The sequence below is a fragment of the Acanthopagrus latus genome, chromosome 9 (genome assembly GCF_904848185.1).
Source record: "Acanthopagrus latus isolate v.2019 chromosome 9, fAcaLat1.1, whole genome shotgun sequence".
NCBI classification, from domain to species: Eukaryota; Metazoa; Chordata; class Actinopteri; order Spariformes; family Sparidae; genus Acanthopagrus; species Acanthopagrus latus.
In genome coordinates, this window is record NC_051047.1 from 6,305,186 (window position 1) to 6,333,127 (window position 27,942).

The 27,942-nt window shown below is 41.3% G+C and overlaps 1 protein-coding gene across 3 annotated transcripts; it reads right to left on the bottom strand.

Annotated features, from left to right (window-relative positions):
* Window positions 1-27,487, bottom strand: zmp:0000000936 (interleukin-1 receptor type 1). 3 transcript variants are annotated; one of them, XM_037109888.1, is made up of 12 exons: window positions 27,295-27,487; window positions 11,091-11,168; window positions 9,761-10,013; window positions 8,884-9,076; window positions 8,209-8,380; window positions 7,924-7,986; window positions 7,476-7,611; window positions 6,866-7,020; window positions 4,865-5,008; window positions 3,273-3,440; window positions 2,506-2,789; window positions 1-1,509 (listed from the first exon to the last, which is right to left on the bottom strand). In XM_037109888.1, the coding sequence occupies exons 2-12, from the start codon at window positions 11,164-11,166 to the stop codon at window positions 1,213-1,215; spliced, it is 1,941 nt and encodes a 646-aa protein (XP_036965783.1). In that variant the 5' UTR covers window positions 11,167-11,168; window positions 27,295-27,487; the 3' UTR covers window positions 1-1,212. The 3 variants fall into 3 exon arrangements, with proteins under 3 accessions (XP_036965783.1, XP_036965787.1, XP_036965782.1); XM_037109892.1 differs by lacking the exon at window positions 27,295-27,487 and adding an exon at window positions 21,772-21,924; XM_037109887.1 differs by lacking the exon at window positions 27,295-27,487 and adding an exon at window positions 11,287-11,505.
* Window positions 27,488-27,942: the final 455 nt, after the last annotated feature.

The window sequence follows — 27,942 nt, forward strand, 5'->3', positions numbered from 1 at the left end:
TAATGTTGATTTTTATTTTTAATCACTGGAACCACAGTTTTGTTTGTAAATGTCCCGTTTATTGACAGAAGAGTCAAGCTTTTATACAGAATACTAAATGAAACTGTTTCCTGTGCTATTTCAGAGGCTTCTGCTTACTGCTAAGGACAAAATTCTACAGGATTTCAGAACAATGAAACTGTTTCAGAGCGATGCAGTGGTAAGCTTGCACCAGCTTGAGCTGACCCGTTGCAGCTCGACTCCGGTCGGCTGATGGTGTCACCTGCAGCCCTGCTTGTCAAGTCGCTGGTGTCTGGTTTAGAAAGTACTGCACGTAATCAATGCAGTTCAATGCCCACTACTTTATTGACGGCTTCACTGTTTTTTTTCTCCTCTCTCTTACTCAACCATACTTCACCGTACTGTCCCTTTCTCTCCCACACACTTGCTTGGTTTTTTTCTATTAACTTTTTTTTTATAACTTTCATTATTACTACAAATACAGTATACGTGGTAGTTGCAGGTTTCAGATTGTCTCGTTTGCAAATCTGTGGTCTGATGTGGGCTTAAGGGAAACACAAAACTCAAAAAACTGTGCAGCATAAAAAAAATTTTAAAAATCAGCACACAGTGCAATTTTTTCCCCCTCATTTTAGCATGGCCGCAGATAATAACATTTAATAAGAACACATCCAGTGGCTGCTGCTCTTTAATAACATTACAAAATCTGCATTTAATATAAAACTCACAGCTTGTTACTTGACTTCTTATGCTACCGTAGATTTGTCTTCTTTTTTTTTTACATACTTACACTTTCCACATATACATATGTACATTTTACATATTTTCATTTGGTTTCTTTGTTCCGTCTCTGTCCACTCTGTTCCTCATTGTCCATCTGCCAGAGGAAGTCAACAGTAGCGATTCAGGGACTCTCTGGACCGCCCAGACACTGTGACGATCCACACATCATGTGTGAGCCACTGCAGATGAGTTTTTATCACTAAGTATCTTCTGCGCTCTCTTATCCAGCAACTCCTTCAGCACATGCTGTACATGGCACAATAATGACAGAAATGTGCTACTTGAGTTGCTTCACATTTTAGACACAAAAATCCAGTGGTGTAACCTTGACTTCTGAGCTGTCTCATTGTGAGGGCATTTCCTGCTGTACACATTTGTACTGGAAACCAGCAAGTCTCTGGTCCAACAGTGACACGTACGTCAACGCCATCATAAGTTGAGCATGGCAGTTTTCTCAGGGTACACCGCTCTCTTGCCCCTCACTGGCATATGATACCTCATCTCCTTCCAAAACCTGAAGGAAGGGGAGAGGGGCGGTGACAACGGCATGTCCTGTCCACCTTTCTCCTCGTCACCTCTCCTCCTCACACATGTCCGCCACCTCTGCTTCGACCTCATGTTCTTCCACCAACACACGGCGCCCTGCTTCTTCCTCAGGTGACGCACTGATTCTGGGAAGAGAGCCAGCTGAGCCGGGGTGATCTCTTCCAACTCAACCAGAACCACCTGGAAAGCAGATACAAATTAGAATCAGGGCGACTTCTCAAGCATGTAACAGTGAAAGAGAGCTGATGCGGAACTAAAGAAATTACCACTGAGTCACCCTGGATCTCTCTTTCCAGCAAATACTATTAGATACAAGCCTTGTGTTGCAAATTATGTAGAGCTGCGACTTTTTTGACGATTGTGACTATTTTCTGGTTCCATCATCACAGTATCACCTTAAAACAACATTTAGTCTTTACATTTAAACCAGTGCACAGATCAGCGAGCAGCTCCTCAGTCTTAGCCAGCGGTGACTGTCACTTTCGCTGGTTAACGTGACAAAGGGATGGTGTTGGCACGTCATATCAGCTGCGACTAATTCCAAGAGTAAGGTGGCACCAGGCCAGAGCTGAACCCTGTCTTTTGTCTGGTTAAAGTGCTCTGTGAAAGCTGGTGCATGTGATCTGTCAACGATCATTTGTGAGAAAGAAGTTCCGTCGCGACTGGGAGTGGACTAAGTGGTTTTGCAGCACCCACAATCCAACACTCTGGTAAAAACAAGTCAGATCAGACTCTGTGGAGGCAGATACAGTTCTCAGTATCTAACACCTCACATTGTGGCCAGTATAAAAATGCAGACAGAGAGTAAATAGCTTGCATTGATCACAGTCCCGTGAAACCGGTGGATGTAAGTTCACCTTTACTCTCTGTTTGTGTCTCTACCAACTATTGGCTCTTAAGCTTCTATGTGTTCCATCTCCATCAAAAGCTAGCCTCTCAATTTGTCTGTCTGCTCTTTGGTGCTGAGTGGGTAGTGTACTGTCTCCTGTATCAAACTGAATATTTAAAGTGGCATCAATACCCGTGTTTTCTCCTTATTGATTTTCCAGTAGCTTACACTAACTCTCCTCTCCAACACCAAGTTGACACATGCACCGCTGTGGTGCCGACATAGTCCCACCTCCTCTAGAAGTGAAAGGACTTGGATGCTGTTGTACTGAGGGTCTGTTTCCTCACCTTGAGAGATCCCTCCAGCAGCGCTCTGTGCATCGCTGCCACGCACTCCAGCTGCTGCCTTGTGTCTTGATAGAGGTCTTCGCTGTCATCAAAGCACATGTTGCTACCACTGCCTCCGGCCTTGCCTTTGGTGTTACCGCTGGTGTTGCTGCTCTTGGAGATGATGTTGTTGTTGTTGCTACTCGTGCTGCTCGTGTGTCTTTTGCTTATGAAAGTGGAGGCGGTGTAGAGCAGAAGGAGCCGGCGACTGGCTTGTATGTTCTCCTCCACAGAGTCCACGATGGCTGCGGGGAGGAAACGCAGGTTGAAGAGATTCTGTGTTGGACCCCTTGAGGTGTTACGATAGATCGGAGGGCTTTCAAGATAATCTACAGGATAACTAAGCTAGGAGAACATCATCCTCTCCACAAAATATGTCAGACTTACTTGCTACTACTCGCTAAACTAAATTAACCAAAGCTGGCTGCCTGCACAGTGTCTATAGCTCAAAATAAGGCCCTGACATTCAGCCAGAACCAACATTCAAGTGCTGTTGTAGAGAAATCTTTACTGGGTGTATGACTGACAATATAACAGGAGTAGTGACAACCCAATAAAAGGGCCTCTGCACAACCTTTTCATTAGAACCTTGAGGTTTTTTCAAATAATGAGAGTTACAGAAAAAACAGATGTTTTTTTTTTTTTTTTTTGACTTCGATGACATTTGTCACCCCCTTTTTGAGGCAATTAAGACTACACTACCTGCTCAGCTACAGTACGTGACTTACCCTGACCAGGCAGGCAGTCACGGCTTGCTATGAAGAGTTTGTAGCCACAGGCTTTTTCCAACACTTCAGGCAGTGTGTCGATGGCAAAGGTCTCCACTGCCTTACTGTATCCGACGGCACAGGGCGGTGGGTACGCCACGTAGGCATCATACAGCTTCCCATCCAAATCTGACACAGAAAAATAAGAAAAAACACTCACTAAGAGTATTTGCAGCGCTGCGTCTTTTGCTCTGGTGAGGGTGTATCAAGAAAATAACAGAATTGAAGTGTACATAAGTTTGGCGCTGATCAATCCTGCCATCGAGCTAGAGATATTGAACAAATTTTATCTGAATTACCATGTTTCGTTGGATAGAAATTAAGTTGAGCAGTAAGATTTTTTTCGTAATCGTGCAAAATCATCCCACACAGCTTCCACATCCGCTTAAATTAATCTGCTGTGTCAACCTGATATCCACAGACGTCCAACTACCTACCATTAGCAAGTCAGCAGACAGTTTCACTCTTAACCACATGCTGCTGTGTCAGCATCGCAAGCTAAGAGTGCAGATTAGTGTGCAGTCTCTATCTGGTCTGTTAATATCACTATGAGATGAGCCAGAGCCCAGGAGCCTCCTCGATATGGGGGGAGAACAAATTCTCCATAAGTTAAACATTTTCTCTCACTAAAGGCATTTTCTTTTGAAATGCTTCAGAACTGCTCAGAATTTTGTTTTGTGATAAAGTTCTACTTCGAACCTGTCATTAAACTGTACGATGGTCACACATCCACCATTTTTTATTCATTAAGGCGCGATGTGTCAAAGACATGTATCGGCCCGAGCGTCCTGTCTCGTAATACTACCTTGCACTTATTGCAGCTGTAGTCAGCCACCACCACGTAGCTGTGTTACCCTATTCAAAATAAACAGACTAAACTCATAAAATGCCAGAACAGGGAAAGTAGCCTATTCTACACCTTTTTCCTTATTAAAGAAACATACAACTGTAAATTTTGACAGTGGTCCAGCGAAACCTTGTGCTGGCTCTTCTATTTCTCCGAGCAGAGCTGGCTTGTGTAGATACATAAACTATACTGTGTCTATGACCACTAATGGCTCAGTTAGGTGGCCTGATCAACTAGCAACAGCTACAATTAGCATCAGACGGTGATTAGCCTGCTGATGTGCTGCCCTGTATTTGTTTGGAGTATGAACGTGGCCAGTTCTTACATATTGCACCTTCAAAGTGTGATTTTGATGACCTGTGATTTTGCAGATCTTAACATGCAGTCCTGAGTGGCAGGAGGTTCTTCTGTTGCAAATAGGCGGATGACATTTAATCAGAAATACTGCAGGAAGCCCTGTGGTTAGTTTGTTCCCCTACTTGCTCTCCCTGTTGTCACATGCGGTCAGGTATGAGGCAAAGCCTAAGATTCTCCGAGTTGTTATGTCTGTGTGGGCACTGTGTGTCTGTTGCAAAGTCATATATAACTCTTGGTTTTTCCATCTTGAAGCATTGTGGGTTTAGTGTAACAGTATTCTTTGTGAGCTGACCTTCACATTACATTGTACACTGTAGTATGTTACAGTACACCTGCTGTGAGGCCTTACCTTTATTTGTGTAGAGGACGGGAAACGCTGTCCTGAACCACAGCACAATGTCCACCTTGAAGAGGTAGTAGATGATGACACTGATGATAAAGAGGGCTGTCACACCACAAAACACAGATCCAATGGGAAGTATGATGTTGGGATCTGTAGAGATGAACAGCACATATACCGGACATACAGTTTTAGGCTGTGTCCATGTGTCAAAAAATGTATGTATGCCTTTTGTGTCCTTGTATTGTGTCCTTTTCTGGCAGAGCTGTCTGACTCCCCCCGAACAGCATGCAGATAACATCTTGACATGGCTCTTAGAAAATTGTTTTTGATGGCTCCTTTTATGGCACTTATGAACATTTAAAAAAAAATTACAGCTGTTTTTCAGTGGTTTCCTTTGTAATGCCTGTATATAGGCCGGTGGGTGCCTTTATTTAAGGGGCAGGAAAAGTGTCAACCTACCCCCTCTACTGGACATCTTTCTAACAAGAAAGATCATCATGTGGGTTTTGCTCTAAATCACATCACATAATCACTGCCAGGAAACAGCGGGAGTCACCTGGCTCTGCTGCCGGAGCCAGACGATCTTTCTCAGGAGGAAATGTGATGAGGTGTCAGTAGGACAGACAGAATGACAGACACTTTTACACGTATGGATGCAATATTGTTTTCCTCATATAAGTGGCCAAAGACACCGACAGCTACTGGGTTACCGTTGTTTGGTCCTGTAATGTTGCTTTGGGGTTTCATTTTATGAGTGAAGGATCTGTTTAACTGTCAGACTGTGATAACCATCAGACTGACACACCCCTGTCCTGCCGGCTTACCCTAACACACAGATGTCGTCTCGCCTCTGCTGTGGCTCTGATACTTCCTACACTGTTGGAAACTGTCCCCCATTCCACATTTGTAACTTTCATACAAACAGTTAGGTGGAATAACGTAAAGTTATTCAGCGTAAGCCTCACCAGGTATTTTAAATTTGTATGGTGATGATGATACATTTTAGAGAAAGGTTCTAGCTTAAAGAATATGTGTGTGTAGGGAATGGCAAACGTGAACACAGAGTATCCTATATGTCACGATATTGTGGATTGTTTAACTTTGTACATTGTCAGAATGAATGTTGTGTTTTCTGTATTTCCAAAGACACTAAAGGACAATGAAAATGGTTGTGGAAAACTGACAGAAGCACAGTGATCTTGACAAGGATTTTTATTTTAGCAATTTTTGATATAGCATTTTCGAGGAGGATTCTGTGGAGAGCAGTCACGCTTCCCTGACTCATCCTTTTTGTCACGTTTTCAGGAAGAATTATGTTGCTTCAGTACCTGTAACATACAGTATATTAGAAGTTAGCGAAGAAGTGGTAGTAAAGAGAATTCATAGTGAATATCATCTTTAGTACTTTGTTGTCTGTTGTGTGATTTGTGTTTTCCGGAGTGTTAAGTTAAAAAGAAACGTATTAGTGTGGATGTAGACTTACACGACAACAACCCAGAAATGGCATCACCAATTAGATAGCAAGCTTTGTGCAAGGACATGTGACCCATTGGCATTGTTTCAGGAGAGGGGTTTCAGACACTCACGATGAAACTGAAGTCACAATATAATACTCCAAGTTGCAACACAGTCTCAACTCGTATACTGTGTCGACACTAAAGGATAAGACACTGGAACCACACCTAACCACAGACAGGTGGGCACAGCTGGCCATTCAAATTTAGTCAAACAATTTGTTGGAATAAATTGTTCCACATTTTTGGAATAAGTGACAGCCTTATCACTAGAGCTGAAAGTCATTCACAATCAAACTGATAATTTTGAAAAAAAAAAAAATGCAAAACGTTTCTTTGTCCCACCTTCTCAAATGTGAATATGCGTTTTTTTCTTAATATTCTATGATAATAAAGTGTTTCATTTCTTTGGAGTCCCAGTAAAAACAATGAAATAGCTGTGCGTCCTACATAATGTTTTTTAACATTAGTCTGGTGATCTCTGTGTCTTTACCTGCTGGAAGCAAAGTGAAATATTGCAGAGGAGAGCCCCGAGGACTTATCGCCTGGCAAGTGTAGTTTATGTAGAAATCCTCCTCCTGCAGCTCCGAAATCATCAGCATCCTCTCTATCCACACACCTTTGCGAGGGACATCCTCCCTCCATGAACTGGTGAGGACAGACAGATGAGGAAAAAGATATGTAATGCAACTAAATGTGACGATACTGTGCTTGGTCCTGGCAGAAAGCTCCAGTTGGTCATACTGTACTTTATAGTGTACAAATATTCTCCCTTCTACTGTTCATGTTGTACTGTAAAGTGCTGCTTAAAATAAAGGAGGTCTCAGAGAAAGTAGTTCTACTGACAAATGAGAACAGAGGATATATTGAAATATTACAGTAGAAATGCCAAGTACTTTTTCTAGCCTCAGGAGCCTCAGGAGATGAAAATCTTTGTGTAAACAAAAGTTGCAATGATTTCTGCAAATTTCTGTATATTTTTGAAGAAACCATAATTTATGTCTTTGAATTTTGCTCATACAAAAATTACCATTTCTCACTCATTGTACCCTAAAAGCAGCAGATCAAGCAAAACAAATAAAAGGAAAGATGAGGGTGCTAACCGTTTATCAGACGTGTAGATTCCCTCTGCAGGATCGGTCTCGAAAATGTATTCTTCTTTGACTATCCAAATGACTTCAGCGAAGGGCGGCCCAACACATGGCACGAACACGAGGCACCTCTTGGTGAAATTGGACCCTGAAAACATCCGTAAACAATAACAGTCATATTTGTCTCTTAATCACAGATCTGAATTTTAAGTTATATATTATTCAGATTGTATCACAGCTGCGATCACCCTGCTCACCGAGCTGATGGTTGCTGCAGTTTATGTTACCGAATATTCTAGCTGAAATGTGCAACTGCATTTGCTCATCGTGCCAAACCAACAAAATGGTGTCCCTTAAATGAACGATGTAGTTTTTAACAAAGTGCAGCTGTGTTAGTTCAGAACCCTCAGTCAGTCCAAAACACCATAATTCCCAGAACATGTAACAGACGGGGACTCACCTATCTCTGCCTTGATTATCTCATTGGCTGGTTCGTGCACTTGTGGAACCATAGAGTACTCCTCTGAAAAGACAGTACAATAACAGAGATTGAGGCTCATTTTGCAACTCATCAGTCAAATTATACACAGTTTCTCGTCAGGGGAATCATTTCCACCTCTCGTGAACCTGCTGCGAACTGACTTTTTGTTGCTAGTGGTTGAACACAGTGATGTTTATTTCAGTGTCACGTTGCAAACAAACAGCTAGATATCTTGCACATTAAAGTACTTCTATGCATTCTAACCTCTGACCCATGCATCAATGGTCTCAGACACGGATCCTGTGACGCCCCCTAGAGTAAAGGTCAGAGTACAAGTGTAGGAGCCGTTGTTCTGAAGTTCCACTCCGTCAATCTTCAGTTTGGTTTTATCCATGTAGGTATACGGTTCTGTGCCATCCACTATGGGGTCACAACCCTGGATGAGGAAAGGAAACATAAGAGTCAGCCAAACATCTCTGGGCAGTAACCAAATCTAATTCAGACTGACTGCTTGACACTTCTGGAGAAAGACTTATCCCTACCCTCAACGACAACTCTCATGATATGTTGTAGTAATAATCCTCTGACTGATATGAATACATTTTATGCCTCATTTTATGCAGAGTAGACGAAGACAGCCTTCAAAATTGTGTTTCCAGCTGAAATTGAGCTAGAACGTTGCAGGTAGATTGAAATAAACTTCACCACAATTGTTATTAATTTTATTATTATGTTGGATTACTTTCTTCTGGTGTATTTCTGGATATATTGAAGAATTTATCTTAATTCAAGAACCTATAAAATGGTCTCTGATCTAGTATACAGTTTACAGGATAGTGTTTTGGTGCAAACCCAGTTCAAGCAAAAGTGAGATCTGATCCAGCAAAAACAGTAACTGGAGGAAATTCAAGACGGTGACTAGACTTTCCCATTACTCACCCTGTACCACTCGAGCGAGGAACTGATGTTGTAGCTGTCCAGTGTACTGATGTAGTCCTTCAGGGGGCAGGAGAGCATGTCAGTGACGCCCTTGTTTAGCGTTTGACCAGCTTTCCTTGGCCTTCCACACTGTCCAGCAACTGGCTCGTCAACTACCAGCTTAGTGGCCTGTCTGTAGCACCCAGTGGGAGTTCTGTGAAAATAAAGGTAAATTACTTTTGTTTCGCAACAGTTTATCTGTTCACCTTCGTGCAGTTGAATCGGGTGCCTCTCAGGTGACCGACAACAATTCCTTGCATACCTTTACTCAACAATGGTGATTCTAAAGGTGTAAAGGTGTCTAAAGGTGGACAGGACTATGACTCAGGGGATGAGAAGACACGGCAGACTGGGACAGGAGAGGCATGTGGCGGCAGATGACTTTATTCTGTGTTTTTCATTTCTACTTGGACCAAACCAGAGGTGAGAGCGGAAAAAGACTGTTTTGGTGAGTTTTATGTAGTTTGAAAGAAGTGTCTTTCAATTTTGTCTCAGTGTACTGCCATACTATTCTTTTTAGTTAAGAAAAGGGTGTAAAATATGTCCTTCCTTGACATTTTGTGAGTTTATTATGTTTACTTATTAGACTAGGTAGCAAACTTACCACACAAGTGTCTCTGAATTGAAACTACGAGAACTATCAGACTCTTGAGGAGTACCTTTTCATGCTCTGTTGATGTTATTAGTTTATATTCAAATTTTTTAAACAAAGAATGCTCCTTTAAAACAGCAGAAACAATGTTTCTCAAAGCAGCGTACTGTTATATCTACACACACTCACAAATGGTCACATTATTCTATTGATTCTCTCAACTTTTAAAACCTGGTGTTACGTTACCTCAGTATGGTCACGTATTCCCCGCCATCATCTGGCAGTACGTTAAGGAACCACAGAGTCTCCCTGCGCACCAGGATTCGACCGGGCTGGTCGCGCATTTCTTTGCCGGTCTTTGAGTTGTACCAGGTGATGTTATAAGGGAGGCTTGTGATGTTGAAGACTTTAGGACACACCAGGGTGCTGTTAAGCATAGCTACATCCCCAGGTACAGAGAAAACCCTCGCAAACTGGAGCTTGTAGTCGATGCAATTCTCTGAAAGGCACAAACATCAGTAGAGAATTTATTTTGTCATGTGATCCGCCTTTCAACCCTGATAGAGCTCGGAGCAAACTGGTGGATGTCAAATCAGGGATTAGAAAAAAGCCTGAATACACGGGCAGAGAAACATAACAGTGATGAGCCTTTGTCCCCAAAGTATCACTGCAAATCAAAACAAGGCTGTTAGTGATGACCTCTGTCCTGTGATGAAACAGTTCTATTCTGATGGGTTAACAGTGCCCCTATCCATAGGGAGGTGTGTTTGGCAGCGCTCTCCACCACCACCCCTCTTGTAGCCTTTAAGAGACTTGTAGAATCAAGGCCAAGGCACACGCTGTAAATCTGAACCTGTCTTGTACATCTTTGTTTCTTTTAGATCGATTTTGCTGTCTTATGTAAGGCGCTAGCTGCAGTTGTTGAAGGTACTATACAAATATGTTTGTCTTTCCCTCCCTCCTTGTTCGATGTTCTCTTCCCGTATTTGACCAGTAGCTCAGGGATTAAAAGCTGCCCAGAAGACATCATGCCAGACTTCCAGTATTTTTCCATGCTGCTCTGTGTCACTGAGGTGGATTTTTCTAACACTATGCTGAAATTATGAAACCGTTATGATTCCCATCATACACCAATGAGAAAAAAGAGGCTGCGGTGAGGACTCCAATTCCAGCTGAGCCACTCTAACCTTCCATATACGCTCCATCCTACAGTTTCCTGACTGTCCGAGATTAGACCCAGCAACTTTTGTTCATGTCAGAATCCTCTTTCATTGACAACTGGATATTTAACTTAATAAAACTCAATCAAAGGAGCCTCACAGTTTGATCTCAATAGCAGTCTGTCAGACGTCTGAAGAGCTCACATAACAGAACAGTTATACAAGTTGCTGCCGTCCCACCAGCTGCCAAAAGAGGGCAATACAATGCTTCTGTGTGGATTGGAGGCAGACATTTCAATTAGATTTGGCAAAAAATACATGAAATGAGCTTACAATAAGCTTATATAGTAATGCAGTGTATGTGTGTATGCGTGTCTGTTTTAAAGAAATAGAGAAGACAGTGTGACTCAGCTCACCCTGAACAAATCCAGTACAAATCTCACACAGCCCGAGGACAAACAGAAGGCTTCCCAGTGCTGAACGCCGGTCCATGGCTGAAAAACACACACAAACTTTGGTTAGAAATAAATGTGTACAACTAGCCTGAGTGAAAGTGCTCCTAGAGGAAGAGTCACAGCACCATGAAAGCATGACAAGCAGACTTCAACTTACTGGAAAAAATTTGTCCACTGACACCGAAAGGTCACCAGAGTTCTTAAAAACACAATCATCAGCAAAAAAACAGTTTTCTTTCCCCTTTAACAAAATCTTAGTCCTAATATTCCTGAAAGTGCATCTGTCTGTTCCTCTCTCTGCTTGTTCTTCCCCTCTCTCCCTCCTTTCTCTCGTGGATGACAAATTCTCTGGTATCTCATCAGTTGTTTGTGCAGAAACCACTGACAGGACCCTGCGTAATGCTTTGGAACTGGAAGCATGCCCGGCATTCCTGAACGCTGCTTGATGCAAGTGAACTCAGTCTTGCCTGTGAGTCAGTGACTGGACACAGTAGACCCGTGGGGGAGACTGGTGTCTCAGACTTTTACCAATAATGCAGTTATTGTGGTGTTTTACGTCATTCAAGGTTTTGACGGGACTCCAGGACAATTGTCTATGTCACCAGAATGATTTACAAATGCCAGTCTTTTAACAGATGGTTAGAACCACGCTGTGATTATTTGTTCAATAGTTCTCTGGGTATTCTTCACCAATAGTGGCTGGTATTGGTTCTCTTTTCCTTTATTATTAGTTTTCTCAAGGTGTTTGTAGGTGCTAATAAGTTACTCTCTCTGTCCGTTATATTTTAATGGGTGGCTCTAGTGGGAGGAGCATTAACTGGTACGAGCTAGCTATCCTTTTTAGTATTTTATTTTTGGGACACTTAAAGGTATAGTTCAGAATCAGAATGCTAAGAGATTTTATACCAACACAAACTTTTGGCACCAAGTAGAAGTACTGTAAATGTGCATAAAACTTGACTGTCTCAGTGTCTGGGCATATCTTCAGAAAATAAGCAAACGACCATGCTAAGATAAGAAAGCCCTATGAACTTTAAATGCTCTGACAGAAAAAATTGACATGTCATAGTGAGTTTTCTAGGGAGATCTTTATTACAACTGCACATCATCAACATGTCACCATTGGTTGATAAACCAAACCAGTACCAGCTGCTTTTTATCAGATAAAGCGAAACTGTGTGTCCAGTCATCTTCGTGGACTGTAATTAAAGTGCATGACTAAATCAGATTCATGTGGGTGTGGACTGACTCAGCAAAGCTGAACTTCTCCTTGTAAATGAAGTCACACACATTAATGTCCAGTAGGTTTCCTGATCTGAAACTAGTGGAAAACCTTCTTTGCCGAACAGACCTGAATAGATAAGGAACACCAACACTTGCAAAACCATGATTCCCCGCTAATTAAAGAGGGACAGTACGTGGTGTTTTGACAGCTTCGCTCTTCAGGCTCCTCATTAGAAAAATGACCATAATGGTTGACTGTGAAAGCAGCTTATTAAGACAGATATTTACATTTGTGTTATGTTTATGTTATGCGACCTCTAGAGGCTGTTGTAATTATCAAGGCAGCAAAGGAGGAAGTCAGATGAAGTAGTATAAAGAGCGTGCAGTCAGTGTTGGGAGGAGGTCGGGAACAGATGGTTGAGTCAAACAACCACGATGCCACCGTTTGTTTCCCACTGCAAAGTGAATCATTTTAATTTACTCACATCATTAAATTACATCAGATATGACATAACTGAAGTTCTGTAAGTAACATAGTTATAAACCAAACTACTTTCCTTTTTTTTTCTAGACCTAATGCAAATGTGAATACGGACAAAGTCAGACTCTTATTGACTATTCGCTGTACAGCAAGTCTTGAAGTCACTCACATTAAAGAGGAACATTATACGCCTTTCACATTGGCCAACAAACCCACCAACACCCGCTGCCATCTGGCTTTTGTGTGGAATGTTATTATCAGGATTTACTTCAGTGCCAGTTGACCCTGCAGTGCTCCTGAGTACTTAATGCCACAGACTCCAAACAGCTCTGAAGTAAACACCATTCCCTGGCGAACACTCTACTTTTCTCTCCTTTTTGTAGGTGAGATGCTGCTGGCTGGTTGACATCTCTGTCAGGCTGCTTGAAATTTGTTTGGTCTGCACTGAGTTTCAAGAGAGACTGAAGTTCAACGTAATTAAAAATAACCCGTTGTTTGTGGCTTCTGTGCGGTCTGAGCGAGAGAGACGAGAAAGAAGTGATATGTATCACTCTGTAGCAACTTCTGTTATGAGCTCCTATTAATAATTAAGACTTTTTAAACAAGTTTGACTTCTGCTGCATGTCTTCTGATGAGGTATATGATCTGCTGCTTTCTGCTGTTCCCTGTTTGTTCCCTGTTTGTCCGATGTGTTGTTGATAAAGAACCTCACATGCAAGCAAGAACACAGAGAGGCAAACTCATCGACCGGCAACGTGTGTCAGAAAAACAACAACAACAACAAAGCATGCACACGCTCATTTTGGTGTACAAGTTGCATTATTATTAAAAAGATGGAATTTGGAAACTGTCAAGGGAGTCAGGTTTAAAGACATTGATACACAAAAATAAATTAAAATATATGGTTTCGCTTTTCTTTAAAAAGTTAGGGGCCTAGAATATCTGTGGAATTCAACATACGTGGTTGATTACGTGCATCAACAAAAGCTGTAGTATGGTATTGCTCTTTGTGTGAGGCCACATTCAGAAATGAGATTCTTTAGCTGATAACAGCTGATCTTATCTAACCACATCTGTCACCACATGCATTCACAGTTCTGAATGAGCAGCATTTAGAGCACTATAGATAGCTCCTGGTGACCTCTATTGTAAAATTAGCAGTGCTGCTACTCCACTGACAGCCATGATACAGCACAAATGTCACGTCTTAGCACAACTGTAGGATGTCTGTTGTTTTCTGTTTTTTTTTCAAAGAGAGCTCAGATAAAATCAAACAATTCACCATGAAAGATTATTGTTTACACTGCTTTGCCATTGTAATTTTGTAAAAGTCAAATGGGGGGGGGGCATTTTTCAAACCAATAGCGCTTTATTTTAACATTTATAAGAAGATGCAGACTGAAGAATGGTGCAGACATTATACTGTGACATTTTGCCAAGTATAAACTATCAGCTGTCATGCTGTCAGACTGTACAGCCAGCACTGCTCCCAGTAAACCTCACTGTGCACTGTGCAATGCAACTCTATGCACAATTCATTTCTCATTTTCTGGGCAATTTTTCAATAGCCATATTTGTTATTGTAAAAAAATAAATAAATATATACACTGCCACATTGTTCATAAGTACATGTTCATATTGTACAATATTATGTTTGCATGTATATACTAGTCTATTCTATTTCTTACCTTTTTATTCTATTGTTTACTTTTTACTAATAGTATTGCTTTTTGTAATACTACTGTGATTTGGCTGCCTTGGCAAAGAAATTTCCCCGAATTCTGATTCTGATTGAGCTTTAACAAATTTTGAAGGTAATTTCAGGGATATTTCGGCAGAAAAAAAGACAGAAATCTTTGTTCATATGACTAAACTCTTATAAATTCAAATTCTAACTTCTCTTTAAATATTCCTCTTTGCAACTTGCAGCCAACCACACTGTTGCTGCATTTTCTGCAGGAAGGATGAACAGGAAACTTTACAAGACAACAGTAGCAAGAAAAGGTGAGAATGTCGTGGGCAGGAGACAGTATACAAGAGGAAAATCTCCTTAACCACAGCATCTGCACTTCTCTATCTCACTACAGAAAACCCAACTGCTCGATGGAAACAGGGCATTGTAAATGTAGATGCACTGGTGGTTTAACAGCCTGCAGTGAACGAGAAGCGCTGCCTGTGCTGTGGTTTCACGCTCACCACCGGCACTTGCTAACAACTTTCCTTTCACTTCAGTGAGAGGACAGAACAGTTGTGATGATGGGGCCCTTCCCCACCTGCAGTCCATTCCTCTGGTCTACACCAAGACAAATATTAGGCACTGTGGCACTGTGGTTCGGACCTGTTTGTGTTTACACTGGCTTTGTACAAGTGAACCAAGGGGAGTAAACATGAAGTCATAAACACTCTGTGATTGGACAGTTTGAGCGACTGCCATCCTTCATCACCAGCACATCGTCAGGACCCACGTGGGGAATTCAAATTGTGGTGACTGACAACAGAACTTTAAAGCTTCTGATGTGTATTCCTATGTTAGTATTAGACTCCAAGTTTTTGTTTTATTATTGATCAGTTAGTCTCAGTTATTACAGTTATTATTATTATTATTTTACAAATTACTTGTTTGGATTGACAGACAAGCCAGAATTGTTTAAGATACCATCAAATGCGAAGTGAGGACAGCTGGAACCTCCAATTGTTGATCAGTTTATTGACTCATCAAATAATTGACCAGTCATTTTTTTTGCACTGATAGAAAATAACAAAAGAGAAATGTGATTCTCTGGTGTCTTTGGTGTATGTGTCAGACAAACTAAGCATTGTTCAAGTGAATCTCTGTTTTAAAATGTTTAAAAATGTTTCTGTTTTAAAGGCTGGGTGAGAAGTGCTCTTCTGAGAAAAAGATGTATTTTATTCAAAAAGTCTTTCTTTCACCGCACAGATTTCAGCCCCTGCGTCTGTATCTGGTTAAGAAATCCTGTAGGAGCACTCGGGCCGGCATGATTTCACTCTGGGACAAGTTCAGGCAGAGAGGAGCGTGGGAGAGCTCAGCTGGTTCAGCGGGTCGTGGTACGAGCTGACACGTGGGAGTAAAACATGGACGACTGCGGTGAATGAAACTGAGTAAGTCACACAGAGAGGTGAAACGTCTGGCAGTGCCTTCTCTTGCCAGCGGAGGCCCAGAGGTGTTGGTGTTTGGCTGTGTAATAGGTCGAGCAGTGGTATATTTTTCCCCCTCTAGCTTAGGAAGAATTGGATGACACATAACCCGGGTTTTGTTTTTACTCCACCCACAATTCAGTACCACACTTGGTAACATGTACTTTAGTTGTGGCTATAGCACATTGCCATCTGCATTAATTCACTTTGCAGCAACCCAACTTCACCCCCACATATTACTGGTAATCCACCCTGCACTGAACTGCAGACGGCAGCTCATGGAAATATGACTTCCTGGCAGGAAACTGTTAAAAGAGAGGAGGAAAAGAGGTCCCCCTGCAAAGACTGTTGTGTTTATGCGGTGCCTTTTTATATCCATGTCTGCTTTTTTAACCTTGAGGCTATGAACACTGACATTGCTGCTATTCAAGCTGCAGTTGTGTACATGCAGCAGTTTAGGTACCATGTTTTTTTAGTTAGTTTAGTTCTGTTATTGTAGGAAAACAAGGCCATAACTTCAAGGGCTGTCCTTCTCTATCAGTCTGTAATCTACACTGGCTGTTTCCCATGTTGAGGGGTCGATCTTCTGACGGACCTGGCCCATGACACTGTGCTCCACTGAGGGACGGTACAACCAAGAAAAGAGTTAGTGCAAGCGCCCTTGACTGGGGATTGCAGAGTGTGTTCCTGGATGGTCTTACAAGGTTGTTCAGCCAATGCAGAAGTGACATTTATATCGGGGGTCGACCGATTTGTTTTTTCAGGGTTGACGCCAACACTGATTATTTGAAATCAAGGAGACTGAAAACTGATGATTGGGACTGATATTCATTTGCAATAGAAATGTCGAACAACCGGTGATGAAATAAACAGAAGCACCATTTACTTTTCTAAGGTATAATATTCACATACATTACTTGAGTATTTCCTTACACATAAAGTATTTCATTTTAACAGCAGTCTGACAGAAAAATAACCAATATCGATAATCAGAAAATGCTGATAGTGGCTTGGAGGAAGTCAACTTACCGAATTACTGCAAACTTTTATTTTCTCATTTTGACAAGTTAGCTCTGTAATGGAAATAACCTCCAGAGCCAAAGTTTACAGTTGTGGTTAGGGACGCACGATATGAATTATTTTCCGCCGATACCATAAAACTGATAAATACCAGCTTCTCACAACCAACACTGAAAAAGTAACCAAGGGATAATTACTGTTCATTGGTGGGTCTCCAACTTTAAATGGTGCATATTGCCAGCTATTGTATTGGAGTGTGTGTATGCTACACTTGCATGTCCATGACGGTCTTATGGTTGAATCACCATTAAGTAAAACTTGCAAATGTTTAACAAACTATCTGATTAGATTGGGGGAACTAGGAGCGATGGTGCCGTATTTTGTTGACAAATTCAATGATTCAGCTTTTATTGCTGCCACCTCTGACTGGCTTCTTCTCTATAGTAAAGGCTTGTTGAGATTGTGTGAATATTTCAGATATGCTGAGCCACTGCATTAGATTTGGAGGAAATTCTGCTGGCTTCTTTTAAAGTGCAGAAGAAGAAGAGGAGGTTGCTGTTCAGAAGCCTCAGCTGAACAAGGCAACGGTCTGGTGTCCACTGACAGCAGATGGTGGAAGGCTAATGTAAATATCATTCCAAACAGTAAGTGCGTATCCGCTGCATGGGGGGAAATGTGGCACATTTTAAATACATGTTTATTCAAGCAATTATTTCCTTCATAAACATGTATTTACGACTTATTTATGGAATAACTGCTCCGTGAAATAATACATCTCCACTGTGTTATTTTCTGTTTGTAAGACTCAAACTGACTGACAGAAGAGATGCTGTTCCCAGATCTGAAGCAGTGTTGTAGAATGTGCCGGCGTGACAGAAACTGTTGGGAAATGGGCCTCGCTAACTGAGGAAATGTGTGCAATGTTTGAGTACATTACAACAAACTGACAGAGAGGAACAAGCATCCGATCGCGTCTGTTTGCTTTCAGTCATGCAGTAGCTGGTCGTGTTGGCCCACGGATCTGCTCAGTCGTGCGGACTTTGTCCATCTGTTTGTGGGACGTCAATTACGACACAGGCTGCGGGTAGATTACAGGTCGAAGGTTGGGACAGCGTGAACATCAACAGAACACTTCACCACTCGAACAACATGTTTTTATTGTCGACTCAATGTTATGTTGGCATGAATTGTAAGAAAAACAGTATCGTTACTGTTGCTTTGAATGTCACTGCAGAGCTCGATTTGAAAATGGTGCAAATGTTAAGAAAAGTAATGCCAGAACTTTGAACTTTAGACACTCAACAACAGAAACTCAGTGAGGTGGTAAGCAGCAGTAACACTGATTTGGTGAGAACAGCGGTTAAATGCAGCCTACTGTGCGGCTGTCCTGGTATGAGTCATTACGAACAGCAGGCACAGATTTCCAATCGTGATTCACCAACGATACAAATGTGAGGCAGCAGTGGCACATCGCACTTTCACCCGCTGTTCTCCTAAACACTGAACAACTAACAGAACGTGCAAGAGTGGAACGACTGTAAACTTCCCGCAGGAAAACTCAACAATAAACACTCCCCTGTGGCCCACACTTTATCCAGTCCAGCCTTCTCCCCAGAACCGCATCACGTACGGGACCTTGTTAATTCAGTTCAGGAAATCCTGTAATCTATGTTGAAAATTAAAAAAAACATGTGTATTTTTTATTGCTTTGTCCATAAAATGCCATTAAAATTCCTTTACCTAAGATGACAAGCTACCTTTTTGGTCCAATGATCAGTCAAAACCTAAAGATATCCAAATCACAATGATGTTCGGGCTGCAACTAATGGTTACTTTTCTATTCTATTATAATATAACTAAAATATATGATAAGTTACTGATTGTTTGGCCTGTAAACTGTCAGAAAATTGTGCATGTATTGCAACTGACCAATCACAGTTTCCCAGAGCTCAAGGTGCCGCCCTCAGATTATTATTTTTTATCTAACCATAAATGAAAGACCCAAAGACACTCAATAAGGTATCTCATATGAAATGAGAGAATGCCCTGAAAATGTCCGACAATTAATCACTGAACAAATTAGTTTTATGTCGACTGATCAATCAACGATTACTCATTTCAGTTCGAATGATGAAAGAACAGGAAACTGCATCCTCACGCTGGAGAACCAGTAACACGTGAACACAGACACATTTTGGCTTGATAAAGAATCCAAATCTTTGTCCATGAGTTTGTTTCAGTCGACTAAATGAAGAGACTAAATTGAATGTTAACGAGTTTATTGTGAAGCTCCTCCTCTACCTCAGACACTTTTGGGAAACAGGACAGCTGTGTGTTATATTGTCATGCCCATGCCGAGCTAAGCAAAGCCAAAAGTAATGTTTTTTGAAGGGGAAGAGGATGTGATCCCAAATTATGGTGGAGAATTGAAACCCAGATCCCCAATGCATGTTCTAAATCAACAATTGTGTTAAGATTCAACAAATTTGCAACAGCAAATACATTTTTTAGGGAAATGTAACGACAACTGAAATATGTCTTTTTAAGGAGGAAGTTGTGTTTCTGTGATTCTGACAGATCAGCAAAATGTTCATAGACAACTTATTTAATTTGTTGTCATTTAAAATTTGCGATCCTGCAATACAACATCCACTCGCAGTGACCAAAGCATTATCAAACTTTTTATAGCAATGTTTATGTCGATGTAGATCCACCGTGTCTTTACTCATTGGTTTCTGGATCATTTGAAAGCTTACTTCGACCATATGACCGTCACATTTAGTTTTTGGGGCCAGAGTTGACTGTATTTGAATGAGAAGTTGGGGCTAGAGAAGATGTCCTGATTGGATCTGACTGAGAACCCGATGACATGCCGTGGTAGCGATCAATCGCAAGGTAGCCACACTCTGAAGCACACTCTGCTTTATGTCTATCATTCAAAAATGGGACCATAATTTATGAAATGATGATCATGAGGAAGAAGACTGAAACTCATTATGAAACTGTTTCCTGAGGAAATAAAACAAGTGAGGAAGAAACAGGTTTCTATATTAAACTGGTGTAGTCTTAAGACATGAGATTAGGGAGGATACTGACCACAGACAATACTGTGAATGCAAACCCTGGACACTTCTACACTATGTTCACATTGGTGCTGCTCTTGGAAAGAGGGTTACCTTTACAGAACATGTAACACAACCTGCAGCAGCTTGTTCAGATCATGACACACCCAGTATGTATGCCAGTGTGCCAGTTATACTGCAAGTCAGAGCCAGCTAAACATCTGTGCTTATTTAGAGCTCGCCATTTGAAAACAAGGACTTAATTAAACTATTTCCCTTTAATGCCACACTGATCCATATATGTAGGTCAGAGGTTATTTTGCTAAGAAACCTAGTACCTTTTTAAGCACCACGTTTGGATTTCCTCTCGGTAAAAAGAAAAGCTCTCTACATCTGATTCTCTTGGTCTGCCTCTGAAAACTGTTTATTTTTAACCATGTATGAGAAAATATCTTTAAAATTAAAGAGCCAGCAGGCACGGGACTTCCTGAGATACAGCAGTTTATATCACTCAGCTGGACTGATTAGGGACAAAACTACATGGGAAAAAACTTGATATAAATGACAGACCTCAACCCCTAATGAGGAAACCACAGACATAATGTTGGAGAATGTCCATCTGAGGGCACTTGGTGTGATCCGTTCAGTCACTGGATTGTGTTTCATTGAGAAGAAGTTTAGCAAACTCTATGACTCATTTAGCGATAAAAAGGGAAAACTATGGGAGATACCCATGACAAGCGTGACCGAATGCGATGTTTCACAGTGAGGAAAAATACCGTTTTGAGTGTGAGCTGAAGGCGAAACATATTCTCCAGGTGTTGTGGCGAGGTGCTCTATTAGACCACTGACAGGTTTTAGTCATCTCTTCATTTCCACTGTGGCTTTGCCCTCTTTAAAAATGTAAATCTACGCAAACTAAATAAATAAGATCCAAAAGGAAGTCTGTGCAGCAGCAGCAGCATGCATGCATGCATACAGGTATGCATTAACTCACTGTAATGTACAAAAGGCTGCATTTCCAACTCTAAAGGCAGTGTAAATTACTGGCAATAATGAAATGTATATGATAAAGGTGTTCTGACCTTTCAAAGTAATTAAACCCTTTTAACAAACTGTAATATAAGGTGCAGGACAGCCGGACTAACCAGACCTCAATTAAGAGTTAAGACATCAATAAAATCCACACGTGTCAAAGTGCAACACACACACAGTTAACCTTTAGTTTCACTTCTGTCCTGTGCAAGTGTAAATTGTGGTCACCGATTTACAGGGGACATAAATTGCCTGACCTCCATCTGCCAGATGGCTGGCATAGATGTGGAGGATTATGAAAAAATACAGTGCTAAAGTGCTCTGACACTGTTGTAGAGACAATATCTGCACAGCTTTCACAGTCAAGACACAAACAGAAAGAACATTTTTGGCAGAACCTGCCAGATTCAAGGAGACACAAACTTCTGTCAAAATTTCAGTATGAAGATTATGATTTTGTGTCATGATTCTTTCATTTAAGAAACATTTCAACTGCCTGCCACTGATTTTAGATACACCTCTGGTGGTGTGATAGAGAGAAGAAGCATGGTAGGTGAGCAGGTAACTGATCTGGGTTGGGTTCACCTTCGGTTCGTATCACAAAAGATAAGAGAGAAAGCGAACCCTAAGATTTAAAAAAAGTGAGCAGAATACATTGACTCACCTCAGAGAAGGCAACGCAGAGGCAGCGAACAGACGAAAAGGAAGGACGAGACTGGGTTAAAACACCACAGCAGAGCTCAGAGAGGAAACCTCACCTCTGACCCTCGCGTGCAGAGAGGAGTCTCCACCGTGCAGCTCAGAATGTGACTCAACAGCTCTGTCCCACCTCCATGGTAAGAGAGCACCAGCAGCGCAGACAAAGAGGAGGAAGAGTGTGTTTGGATTGCACCTTTCATCTCTGTGTTCACCTTCCCGTGTATGTTAACACGCTGTAGAGCAGAGCCCTCCCCGAAATAACTTACCGTAACCTCGGCGTGTTAACAATACTGTACGTTAAGGCTCAATCTTTTAACAGATAAGACACAAAACAACTGACACGCAGTTATGTAAATACAGAAATGTGACAATGTTATGAAAAACAAGCTTATCATGGGATTTGAGTGCAAATGTTTGCTTTTCACATTGTGTCTTTACCGCCAGCGAGAACGCATTGAGATTTTAAGCTCCAAAGATTTCAACAGCGTCCACTGAGTCATGCGGAAATGTTGCTTTCAGATTCAGAAAATAAAGAATTAGAATTCCTCACTTCCTAAAAAAAAACCTCTAAATTGTCCTTCAGAGTGCTGAATTTTTGCCACCAGACATTTAATACAAATAAGTACAATCTCGTGATTTCGAGAACTGAATGAACTAACAGACCAACAGATCTTCCCATCAATTAAAACAAGGTCAGTTCTCCCAGAAACCAATATAAAAGCAATGTGTGGTCTTGCAGAGGTGTGAGAAGCCAAACCTGGGCTCCCCCACTGGATGGAGGATTTCCCAAGAGACACAGCAGTCTTTCAACCATGAGTCAGTTCTGTCAACCACGATCCCTGAGTAAATGTCACTTTTTAAAAAAAAAACAAAAAACTATGCAATGCGGAAAAACGTGCACCACATTCACAGCCCCAACGAAGCAGTTGGTAAAACATCCTGACCAACAAAGTGTCATGTTCTCTTTTCTGTTTCTGTCATGAAGCAAAACTGTTTTGACTGTGTTTTTTTTTTTTCTTTTTCCCCCACAGTTCATGGAAACTTCTTTGTGGTCAAAACTTTGACACTATGTTAATAATGAAAGGTGTTGTTGTTGCATTTCATTGCTCAGGTGCAGTCTGCAAATTGTGGTGACTCACTGAATGATAACATCTCCTGACAGGGTGAATGTAATAGTTTGATTTATGAAGTGTCACAAAATAATCCCAACCCAAATGTGTTCAGTTCACTGTCATAGAGGATGAAGAGAACCTGCCAATCCTCACATTTAAGAAGCCACAGTGATATTAGTTTGGTGACATACACAGTCACAGTCACCTGGAGCTTGATTAATGATTTGTTGAATAATCAGTTGAATAGGCCAAGAGAAACTTGTAAAATATATCATGATTAACACAATTGAATGGAATTGCAGCCGTTTTGTTTTTTCATTTTCTTGGATTTGGTCACCATCACTAGTTGTTCCATTTTGGCTCCATATTGGCTTGATATGGAGTCAAATCATCTTATTGGCCCATATCTTTATTGTAACATCCAGTCTGTGTCTTTTTGAGTGGCTCGCTGCTTTTGATCTAGATTTCGTGACTGCAAACATTTACACGAAAACAAAGAGTCGGCCATTGTCTAAATATTATATAATATATTGTCTAAAGGTATTACTGGTGCAAAAGTTTTGAACACACATTTTTTTGCACAAGTTCACACTCAGATTTGCATGTATCCAAATTTTGTCCACAACTTTGCATTGTTTGTTACAGGTGCACAAATATGCTTTGCAGCAAATATACTACAACAATAGGAGCAAAAATGTGAGCGTGTCAGTTTTTTAGTCTGTGACTTGTAAAATAGGATTTTTGCACCTGCAATTAAGAATTTGTGAATGTGTAAGTGTGGTGTTGTGTTTGTAGTGGGAAAAAAATCCACAAGTACACAACTCACAGAGTATGTGACCTCAAATTTACTGATACACAAACACAATCACTGTACACAAATACAAATTCCACTTTTACAGGTGCTCAAACCTTTTGCACCAATAATACCTTCATATACGCACTCTCATGTGACTGGAAAGTAGGGTTGTAGTCTCAAAATGTTCCTACCGACTGATACGCTCGTGACAACACTGGTAATACGCGATGCACCAATTTATGTATTTTCTACAGGAAAATGAGGCTCACTGTCTGTATAGCACTGAACGATTCCCACTTCTGCCGCTATTTATTTAAAACATTCAACAAGTGAAACACAGGGTGACTTTTATTTTGATGTAGGCTAACCACAGGAAATGTCTGTTCGGTGAGTTTAGCTATCGTCTATCAAAAATGTGTTTTGGGCATTTTTTGAAAGATGAGTCATTAGTATGTCAGGGAGTGGTTTTACACCGTGTGGGAGTAATGGAACAAGAGGGAGGTGTTGGATGAAGAGCTGCAGTCGCACACCTCCAACTTCCCAGCAAGGTAACAACTCCTGTTCCCTCAGTAACGTTATTAGGTTCCTCATTAGTGCTGGGTTTAAATCTGAAATACTGCCAAATAGGAGCTTTTGCTTTTTGCTTGGACAAGAAATCCTCCTCCGTTATCTTATCGGTCAAGCACTGCAGCATTCTCCTGAAGAATTGAAGTAGCTGGGGACGACTGTGTGTAACAGTTCCCACAGTGATCGGAAAAGACGTTATTTGCACCCATGATTAAGTTGAAATCTTCACTGTATCTACTAAGCTAAAAGGGTGTAGCTTTGAGCTTAGTGTAACATCTTTTCAGATCAATGTCGATCTCGGGTCTTCCAAAGGCTGGGACAACACTGCACGAGCTGTATGGAGCCATTTTACGTTTTTTTTCCCAGTTGTTTTTTTCACGTTTTGAATCAAATCCCCCGACACTTAAATTTGTTCAGGAAGATGGCTCAATTTTATTTTGCTGTGAAGCTCTGAAGATGTTTTGTGGAGAAGGGAAACTCCACCTGGCTTTACATAGACATGATAGACAACCCTGGCTGTTTGCAATGGAGGATGGTACAGGACACTTTCTCTGTAAGGAGGCCAAGACTCGCGTGGACCAATGGCACTGTAAGCAGCCCTGTTCAAAAACAGGGCTGCTGAAGAAACCTAAAATTCTTTATGTCAGGTGTGTTATATGTTATATGTTGTATGTTGTTTATGTCTGGGAATGGAGATGTGGACCATGTGTTCTTTGACACCGTTTAACTGGACCATGGCACAGATTCAGCATCGCTGTGTGATGAGACCAAGAGTTTCTCTAAAATCTTAATCGGCATGGCCACAGACGGGCCGCTGCTCTGACCGGCAGAGAGAATGAAACAGGATTTCCCGTGACCTCAGTTTACTGTCTCACACATCGTTTAGAAAAAGGGGTGAATGACTCATGAGAAGCAGTTGCCGGCTGTGATCGGTTAGTGTTTTTCCTCTCAAAAAAATATTTTCTTTACCACCAGTCACAGAAAAACACAAGGGAGTTTGTGAAAACAGCCACAGAACTGAACACGCAGATTCAGGAGGATTGGACAAGTGTTTGCCATAAGACGGGTGTCCAGCAGTGTCAAAGCTGTCCTGAAGGATTTCTCAATGTAAGCACAACACACAGATGCCCTCTGTCATGAAGGACAGAGGGGGGAAAAAGGAATTGACAGTCAATGTGGGCATAACCAGCAGCAGGTTAAAAGGGGTTGAATTCACTTAGTCATAACCTAAAATAAATAAGTCTATTTTGCCAGTCAATCATCGATAATCTCACCAGGAGTCTCCCTGACAGTGACTTGGTAAACCTGTTTAAGCCTACGGATCAACACTTCTGTCTGAAAAACAAGACACAACTTGTTTTCTTAAGTCTTAATTCTTGATGCATTGTTGTCCATTGACCAAAACAGACCTCCTATCAACAGATAGGAAAGCACACCGGACCTGGACATCATGTGTTCCAGGACCGCGACAGCAGCCTGCTGAAAACAGACCACTTTGGTCTATAATATCTGTATCTGCTTCATGGTAAGAGGATGACCTTTTACTCTAACCTTGGCACTTGTGTTATGTGGTGTGTGCCATCATACCTGTCATGTTTCAATTACAGCCGTGTGTATCTCGACACTTTGGCCATGTACTGAGCAGCTAAGTTTGTTTTTTTTCTCACACTCACTCTCAATCACTTGCTCTCTCTCTCTTTCTCTCTCTCTTTCTGTCTGAGACTGTTAATAATTTATCAGTCTCCACTCCTAATGTTAGTCAGGTAATAGGCCCCTGCAAAGATTAGATTATAACCCACACCCTCGGTTTAATGATGTTGAGTATTTTTTTTTTTTTTAAGTTTAAGACAGATGGAGGAAGCAGGAATGTGTGCGAGAAACAGAATTAGTGAATCAATCCAACAGTCAATCACAAGAAAGTAATGGACAGCTATTTAGACAGCGATTCATCATTTTAGTCACTTCAGGTTCTGAACTGTGAGAGTCTCCTGTTGTTGTTTGGACAGTTGTTCAGACACCACAGGGCATTTGATGACATCGCCTAGCAGGAGAGTTGCATTATGGGTTGTTTTTAGCCTCGTTGTTGCTCAGCTAGTTGGTTTCTACAATTCTGAAAGTGCAAAAAGTCTCTCATCTCATCTCATTATCTGCCGCTTTATCCATGAGAGTAGTAGGGATGTAACTGCTTTATCCTCCTTTTTTCAAGGGGTCACGGGGGTTACTGGAGCCAATCCCAGTTATATCTCTGGGCGAAGGCAGGGTACAAAAAGTGCTTTTTATAATGAGTAAGCCCTAAAATTGTTCACGAAGCAAACATGGAAGTGATTGATGATCATTGAAGCCCACGAAGAAGTACCAAAAACTGCATCACCTCAAATAGTAACTTGAGGCCGGCTCCAAAACCAAGTCAGTCCAGTTAAGTCCTGTTAACATCCCATGATAAAATGCCAACGGTACAGCAGAAGTAAAGATGTTCACAGACTGGTACAAAAAAACATCCTGCCTCTCCAAAGCAGTGGAAAGGATGTATGTTTCACATGTAACACATTTGCTGGCGAGAAGCATTATCAGCAAGATATTTTTTGTTGTTGTTGTTTTTTAAAAAAATCTACAGGAGAGCTCACCTTTCATTTTGGTTTTCAGAAAAATGATCCAATAGAATGGAGATTTCTGCTGACAGATTTTAGGGTCCTATGAGAAAAGTTTTGCCATAAATGTTTGGACGAAGTCAGTAAATAATAAACAAGGTAGCAGAAACACCGCTTCATCTGTCTCTTTAATGCCGGGAAGCCAGACTACTTGAGGTTAGACTCTGGAGATAGAGGAATGAACATGCTAAAGCAGCTCTGGTGCCAGAGGACCAGAGGATCAGTGTTAAATCCTTGAACAGAAAACAGTTCAGAGTCCTGTAGCGCTGTCAGCGACAGTAACAGTGATGTCGGGGATTCGGATCGCACAGTGTATTACAGTGAACCCAGCTCATGGTTAATATTGTTGAAAACTGAGCACTCACCAGCCTGATGTCACTCTAGTCCATCTGTAAAGGCACAGCCTCCTCAGGTCACATGGAAAGTTTGTAAAAACATCTTGTTTTTTCTTCAAAGGAAAAAAAAAAAAACTAAACTGAAATCTCAGCTCAGTTGTATCCTCTCCAGCCTTGACTTCCCCATTCTGTGGAGACTTGTGCACATGTTGCAATTTCCTTTTCAGGGATCTTTTGAAAGCCAGCATGTGTCCTAATCTCTTGAGCAATAACTGGGAGGAGAGCTGCCTGGATCCTGCTGTACACATGATTCACACATTTCACAGCTCTGAAACTGCCTGTGTTTTATAACATACAAGCCAGTTCATATGACAGTACTATTGTTAATGGTCCACTCTTTGTGTCCCACCCTGATCTGTCACATTAATATCTATCAGCGCTAATTAATCTCTGTTTGTTGTGTGCAGCTTTCTGTCAGGCTGGTTTATGTAACAGTGTCTCAGGATTGAAAACATGTCATGTTGAGACCTCTAGTGGCTGCACTGAGAAGCTACTTGAGATCTAAATATCTGCAAATGAATTAATTAAGTCCTTAAAAAAAACAGTTGCATTCTTTTAATCTTAAAATGTATTTGAACCTGTGGCTTGTGAAATCAAGATTAATGTATGTCTGCATGG